This window comes from Scleropages formosus, chromosome 9 (assembly GCF_900964775.1).
Source record: "Scleropages formosus chromosome 9, fSclFor1.1, whole genome shotgun sequence".
Classification (NCBI taxonomy): Eukaryota; Metazoa; Chordata; class Actinopteri; order Osteoglossiformes; family Osteoglossidae; genus Scleropages; species Scleropages formosus.
Genome location: NC_041814.1, coordinates 14,115,612 through 14,123,391, shown reverse-complemented (window position 1 = coordinate 14,123,391; position 7,780 = coordinate 14,115,612). Strand labels below are relative to the sequence as shown.

At 39.5% G+C, this 7,780-nt stretch overlaps 1 protein-coding gene across 1 annotated transcript; it reads right to left on the bottom strand.

Moving 5' to 3' along the window:
• Nucleotides 1-957: 957 nt before the first annotated feature.
• Nucleotides 958-7,298, bottom strand: LOC114911250 (cytochrome P450 2J2-like). Its single transcript, XM_029254651.1, has 9 exons — nucleotides 7,041-7,298; nucleotides 5,018-5,177; nucleotides 4,573-4,722; nucleotides 4,201-4,361; nucleotides 3,883-4,059; nucleotides 3,606-3,747; nucleotides 3,010-3,197; nucleotides 2,230-2,371; nucleotides 958-1,901 (listed from the first exon to the last, which is right to left on the bottom strand). Exons 1-9 carry the CDS (start codon nucleotides 7,233-7,235, stop codon nucleotides 1,726-1,728), a joined length of 1,491 nt encoding a protein of 496 aa, XP_029110484.1. The 5' UTR covers nucleotides 7,236-7,298; the 3' UTR covers nucleotides 958-1,725.
• Between the last annotated feature and the right edge of the window lie 482 nt (nucleotides 7,299-7,780).

Below are 7,780 nucleotides of genomic sequence, written 5' to 3'. Positions count from 1 at the left end.
AAAGCCATTGGGGAGCTCATTCATGGATTAACAAACTCTTCTAGTGTGATTTTCATAGTGCTCCTGGTCTTTCTGTTTTCCTTCATGACGGCATTTTGATATTTCTGCTTCTTTCTTTGTATCACCTCTATACTGCTTGTACACTTGTCTGGTTGTTTGCTCGTTTTCTTTCTTTAGACAGTGTAAAAGTAGTGTAGTTAGAAAGGTGGCAGAAAACTTTGTTTTGCATTTTGTTGACCCCTTTTTGTTTCCAGGTTGGAGTTTGAAAGTGGCTTGTCTACAAGGGTAGTGGGTTGGGCATATTTCTTTGCTTGTTGATTACCCTTTACATTCTGTCTATGTTTATGAAGTTTGCCTGTTAGCTCTTCAATGTTGTAATTTGATTAACTGCCCTTTCACAAAAAAATTAAACACACATCCCTGTTTGTGCACTCTATTTATTGTCAGTTCATAACTTCATACAAAACCTCTATGTTACAGCCTTACACAACCGTGGGGTCATAACAGACTAAGGAAGAAAGGCTAAGAGGCTAATGCTAAAACTAAAGAAGAAAGATGAGGCATGAAAAATCATTTTCTACATTCAGCCTTAACTATTGTATGCTGTATACTTAAGATTTCTTAGACACTGAAACAACTTAAAGACTAAACAATGTCAGTGATTAATGGGTCATTTTACTCATTTCTGTTAGCCTGCCTGCATGTATCTCACTCACACAAATACTTTTCCTGCTACTTTATTAGAGAAAAATGCTACAAAAATCTGCAGCTTCAACACAAACACATCTCATGGGGTTGTGGTGGTGCAGCGGGTTTGGCTGGGTCCTGCTCTGTGGCAGGTCTGGGGTTCGAGTTCTGCTTAGGGTGCCTTGCAATGGAGTGGTGTCCCATCCTGGGTGTGTTCCCTCCCCCTCCAGCCTTATGCCCTGTGTTGCTGAGTTAGACTCCAGTTCATTTCAACCCGTTACTGAAGCAGCTTTGAAGGCATGTACACCCATCTCAGAGATTTCAGTAGTAATACTGAAGACTGTTTATAAACAACAAGATGTAGACAACTGACTCCACCACATAAACAATTTTTTATTTTCATTGTAATTTTAAATCAACATCGTAACATAACCTATGTGCAACTCAACTTTATGTCCTATGAGTGCATTATGTTTTCAGACACGAATGTACTCAGCAAACTGCCAGATTTTATAATTCTGTTCCACCTGTGTGGTAATTTCAAAACTCAGGTGGTTACTCGGGCATTTAACAGTATCGCCTTAAATCCAAAGCAGTTTCATAAATTAGAATAGAGGAATACAGTTTCCCTCATACGACTGAAGCTCCATTTACAAGAATTCTGGGTTAGTAGCAAATGTAATTTGTGCCTAAAAATTTGCATAACAAGCTGTCAACTCACACTGATGAGGTATCTCCCAGACCAATGAGAAGATTTGTTAAAATGTGTTCAGTTTTTGTCTTTGTGATAATAGCAACTTTATTTTTGCACTCTCACCTCCAGAGAGAAAAGCAAACGTCCAAAACACCCATAATTGAAGTGGGTAACATGACATTGTAACTTAAGTTACAACTCCACCTTATGCACTTCCATGGGATACATATGCCTACACCACTCTATTCCTTTTTTATCGTACACTTTCGGGAAATTAGTTCACTGTGGCATCTGAACATTTTCAAATTTCCAGCAAAAAAATCTTCCTTATGACATTGCTGTGTTCAGCGGGGTACAGCACACAACTTATATGGCTTAGGGCTGTGGGTAGCTCCCACTTTGGACTCCAGGGTGGGCTCCACACCAGGGGGTGGAGAGAATGTGAACCGCTGGAGAAGGGAGGTAAAGAACAGGAACAACTCCATTCGTGCCAGCTGCTCCCCAAGACACACCCTCTTGCCTGAGGGAACAAAGACAACATGACATTTGAGAACTATACTTCTATTTCCATGTCAAGTAATTTTTACTGTTTACTGAGCAAGTATATTGAACAATATTATAAAAACTGAGTTTCAAAATTTTATTAAATTGTGCTGTCACAAGGACATAGATCCTTCTGAATGTACTTTCCATTTGTGAAGCCAAGTCATCATCATTGATGTCGTTTTCAAGCATAGCAGGCCATCTGAGAATTGAGTTGTATACAGTATTTCTAACTTTCTCACAGTAAAATATAGAACAGGAAAGACAGATTTCATCAGTAAGGCATTGCACATGTAATATGCTACCAGCTGAGAAAGGCAAGAAGGCATCTCGTCTTCTGAACTTCCCCTCTGCATCCAGGAAATGGCCAGGATTAAATGTGAAAGGAGTCTCCCACTCAGTCTCATCAAAAAGCACAGAGTGTAATGTTGCCATCACCATAGTACCCTGGAAAAAATAAAAGGTCTCTGAAGCCTCAATTATGACATCATCTAGAGAGCAAGAAACCTCGCAGACTTACTACTGCTGAATACGTTAAATCTTCTACACTTATCCATTTAGCTGACGCTGTTCTCCAAAGCAACTTACAGTGTTAAGCTAATTACAATTATCACCCATTTCAGCAGCTGGGTAATTTACACAGGAGCAATTTAGGGTAAGACATTGCTTAAAGGTACTACAACTAAAGGTGGGATTTGAACCTGCAACCATTCATTAAGTGTTTCACTGACATATCAATGAGTGACCCATTCTAAGTAGTGTATCTAACAGTGTAAATCACCTTAGTGAATAAGGTGTGTGGGCAAGTAACACTACGTAGAATCCATTATAAGTCGCTTTGGAGAAAAGGGTCTGGAAAGTGAATAAATGTAAATATAAATGTAAATGTAAGTGAAAAGCAGTAGTGGTAACCACTACTTTAGCAGCTGCCCCAAACCCATTGAAATTAAAGTGTCCATTTAGATTTAAAATAAAAAAAAATTAACACTGCTCTAACATTGTTTATGATGTGCAGGATATAAAGTCCGAAAAATATCTTGACATGTGGGAGGGGAAAAAAAAAAAAAAAAAAAAAAAAAACTTACCTTTGGAATTGTGTATCCTCTCAGTGTGGTTTCTTTTGTCGTCAAACGCATCCCATTCAGTGGTACAATGTTACCCATCCTCTGTATCTCATGAATAACAGCATCAGTGTAGGGCATATTGGCTCTGTCTGCCATGGTTGCCAGACGTGAGGGTCCAAGTACTTGGTCTATTTCTGCTTGTACCTTCTCTAAATGTGTAGCAGAGTAAATAGGATTTTAATAAGGAAACTGAAAAGGTACCTATATCTTGAGAGTATAAACTTTACAGCTGGGACATCTTGATCATTTGTTCGTATTACAGCATAACATTAATGAGTTTTAAAACCCATTCTTTGACACCACTTGTATATGTCTGGTAAATTAAACTTAAAATTATCAGCCTTGATCCAGTTTTATCTCGAATGAACAACACCATTCAAATAATATGAAAAGTTAAGGTCGTAAATTCTCTATAATTTCTATTAGTCACTGATTAAATATAATATGAAAAATTAAGTTGATACATGGATATTTCTTGTCTTGTAGACCATGCTCAACTGAGAACTTTATAACTGTGCCAAGCTTTCAGTAAACTTATCTGCAACATGAAAACCAACCTTGTATTTCTGGGTATTTAATCATATACAGCAAAGCCCAGATCAGTGTAGTTGATGTTGTTTCTGTCCCAGCAGCAAACAGGTCCAGAGTGCAGTAACACAAGTTTTCCTCATCGAAACCTGCTTCAGCATCATCTTTCCACTTCAGGGACAAAAAAAAGACTAAAATTATGTTCTGTTCTATATTGGAACAGATACCAGCAGAACAGATAAGTAACTGCATTTTACGTCATGCAAAAAAATTCTGCAATTCAGCTGGTTACTTCTCTAATATTACCTTTTCCATCTCAGAAAGGAAGCTGTCAATGTAGTCTCTCGGAGTTGAAGGGTCCCAGTCCTCCTTGTGCTCCTTAATTTTCAGCTTTACAAAGTCAGCCAAAATTCTCAAGTGGGAAAATATTTTTTTGTGTGGACCAGGTAATCTGCGCATCAGCCATGGGAACATGTTGTACAACTGAAGAACAAAAACAGTAAATTCCTCAGAAAACTTTTATTTCTATAAATTACTTATAAATGAGACAGGATTAAGTGTCAACACAAATAAAATCCCTAAAATCAATGAAAAATTACACGCAAGTAAAATGAGGTACTTTACCTGAGCCCAAATGCTCCCCTCCAAATAAACTGTTTCATTGATTATTTTTAGCAGCGTTTGGAAGTAGCTGTCGCTGTAGTCAAACCGGTCGCCAAACACCAGACAACTGATGATGTTGGCAGCAGCATTGTTGATAACAAAAATAGGTTCAAATGGCTGGCCTACGGGATTTTAATTGAAAAACAACATAAGCTGGAAGCCTTACTCAGTTTTTATATTAAAGTAAATGCTTATAATGGCACTGAAAACAAGGTTCTGAAAACCAGTGCAGCAGTTTTTATGATCAAAGTAGAAGCAGTCAGTGATAATCAACAACAAATTAAAAAAATCTAAATTAAAAGAGCAGTACCTGTTTCCAGGTCTTAGTCATACCTTGAGTGTTCCCTATAACTTCACTTAGGAACCTACATTCCACTTGGATCTGCGACTCAAGACTTTTCTTCCCCAGTCCAAAGTTTCTCAGAGTATGGAGAGCAAACCTTCTTTGCTGTTTCCACTGATACCCATTGGAGACAGCCAAACCTTTAAAACATTTGTATTAAATTAGTGGTTTTCAAGTTAGCATTTCAGTATCATTGTTAAAATCTGGCATCCATTTATAGTCTGTTAGTGGATGGAACAGGTTAAAAAATTTTTAATCTTATTATTCGAGCCTTTTGAATGAAGATGAATGTGAATAAAAATGAATGTGAATGAAAAATGGACCAATTAGAGACACAGTTAGAGTTACTTATACTAGGATTCCCAAGCTTTTGCATTAAAATTGCTTAAGGATATGCTTGTTCATATGAGTCAACATCAGGAGAAACAATATTACCTTTGTTCTGAAAAATATCAGTAAATAGTGGTAATGATGGACGATCAACAAAGTTTTCACCGTGTTCAACCAGGGCTTCCTTCACAGGCTTCAGACCATTTACAAAAACCATCCTTTGTCCCAGTCGAATACTAAAAATATTTCCATATTGCTTGGCAAACTAGAAAAGGCAAAACAAAAACTCAATTAACACAGTAATTACTGATGAACTATATACGTTACGTTCGCTGAAAAATTATGTCAGTGAGTTATGTGGGCTTCTTCGAATACACACAATCAGTCTGAAACGGCTTGTCCCAAGCAGGGGTCACGGCGAACCGGAGCCTAACCCGGCATAAGGCTGGAGTGGGAGGGGACACACCCAGGACGGAACGCCAGTCTGGCGCAAGGCACCCCAAGCAGGACTCAAACCCTAGACCCACCAGAGCGCAGGCCCTAGCCAAACCCGCTGCGCCGCCGTGTCCCCCCCTTCATATACAAAAATATTGTAATGTTCATACAAAATCGGAACCAGTGAAAAAGTGTACAAGTGAAAAGGGTAGACAATTGGCAGCTTTGTGTGAATGGTACATGATTCTAAGTTCCAACCTCCTGTCAGGACAACATCCTACAATCACCAAAGTTCACATGTTCCCTGGTACCTGACTGTGAGTGTGGTTTTGCTGTTTCTGTAAGGGATCGAAAGTGGGTGTGGCAGGAATATTCTGCTGGCGGTGTGTAAATTTTGTGACAAATACCCACAATCCAAGAATTCTCATTGAATCTCTGTATTAAGAGAAGCAGAAGGCAGGCACAAAATCCTCTGCTAGTGTGCTACATGAGTCATCTCCAATTTTTTTCAAAGAAAAAAATGTATGAGATGCTTCCCTTGATATGACATCACATTCAACCAAGACTTTTTTGAAAGCAACTGACAGTCACATCTATTTATTCAGCGGGGTAATTTTACTACAGCAATTTAGGGTAAGTGCATTGCTCAAGGGTACTACAGCTGGGGGTGGGATTCAAACCTGCAACCTTTGGGTTCAAAGGCAGCAGCTCTACCCACTTCGTCATCAGCTGTCCCTTACATGTAATAAAAATCATTTTACATTCAGTATATTACAGTAACGGGGGGTGCGGTGGCGCAGTGGGTTGGACCGGGTCCTGCTCTCCGGTGGGTCTGGGGTTCGAGTCCCGGTTGCGGTGCCTTGCGACGGACTGGCGTCCCGTCCTGGGTGTGTCCCCTCCAATTCTGGCCTTACGTCCTGTGTTGCCGGGTTAGGCTCCAGTTCCCCGCGACCCCGTATGGGATAAGTAGTTCAGAAAATGTGTGTGTATATATTACAGTATCTGCTATTTGTTCACTCTTTTACCAAGTCAAGCACAAACCCCTTTCACAATAAAACGTAATGGTACTCATCTTTAAGGTCTATGATACTATTTATTTAGTTACTTCAAAGTTCAACTCATTTTGACTTAATGTGTCTAGTATTATACATTGTTTCACTGATTTTTATACAGTCCTATGTTTTATGCCTGTATTTAAAGTAAAAAATTAATCACATCCAGCATATAGCTGTTAAAAATTAAAGAATAATAAGAAGAAACAATGAAGGCAACAGCTGTTTGCAATCAACATATTGTACCTGTTTTATTCCACTGATATCTTTGACACACTGTAATAATAAAGACATTCAAGTGTTGTGCAGGCCAGGAGGTGGGATTCGAACCTCAAACCTGTGGGTCTAACTTAGGCAGCAGCTCTAACCTTGAGCCGTTCTTCGTACTAGTCGTACTTTATTATTCTTTTTACGAAGTTTGACAACGAAATAGCGCATTAAAAGTATAAATCGAAGGAAAAACAGCAACAACACGCCGTTCGTGTTCGTTCTGTCCTCAGAACTAGAAGCGAAAGGAGCCGCAACAGAATGAGAATCTCACAGCAAAACGACGATCCGCTCAATTCACCTCCTCCTCCTGCCTTGTGAATCTGTTGGTTTTAACGGCTGCATTAATTCATTTAGAGACAAAACGCACGTACCTCTGCTACCTGGAGATGAATTCTATTTGAATCGATACGGAAAAGATCTCCCACAAAAGGCAGGGACCACGGTGGTCCAGGAGGAAAGTTTTTCGGAGCCTTGTTTTTAATTAGGTCCACAAGTATCAAAAGCACAAAGAGAAAGATTAAAACACTGCTGAGGTCTAACCATCCTGACAAGGAGAGGACGGACATGGTTGCTGTTATTGCTGCGTATTTACAGGTCAAACCAGTTCTGCTCCCTCTCTGCCTCCAGAACCGTACTGTAATTGAACTTTGAGAAATGTTCCGCAAGACTGGAGCTCGAGGACACGTTTGATGGACACTTGAGTGACCAATCAGAGTCTGAGTCCCGCCCACTGGCAAAAGTGGTTTATGTCAGTTGCGCTTGTCTACGTTCAAGCTCGGGTTTGTTTATTAACCTACTCGTAATTACTTTCCGGTTTAATTAGGTGAATATTTTTTACGGGAGCAATTTAGGGTGATTACTTTGATTGCGGATACTAGGGCAGCGGTTTTGAACCGCGGTCTCTTTCGGCTTGGACTTTAGCCGATGCCGATGGTTATAATCATTATGATACTGACTTCGTTCTTGATCTGCTTATATCACAGAAACTGAAATATAGAACGCCCTTTTTCCATAAAACCAGAGCATTGCCTCCCTGTACAAGCTTGTGTTTTTCCTTTCTCTGTTTATGAGGTTTTTTTGCCTCGTACAGGTTCTTTTCTCTACCATTGGT

Coding starts and splice junctions, on each gene's coding strand:
- LOC114911250 (XM_029254651.1), bottom strand. CDS start 7,235: ATGTCCGTCCTCTCCTTGTCAGGATGGTTAGACCTCAGCAGTGTTTTA. Junction 3,198..3,605: donor TAAATACCCAGAAATACAAG/GTTGGTTTTCAT, acceptor CTACACATTTAG/AGAAGGTACAAGCAGAAATA. Junction 1,902..2,229: donor CTTCTTGCCTTTCTCAGCTG/GTAGCATATTAC, acceptor TTGTTCCCTCAG/GCAAGAGGGTGTGTCTTGGG.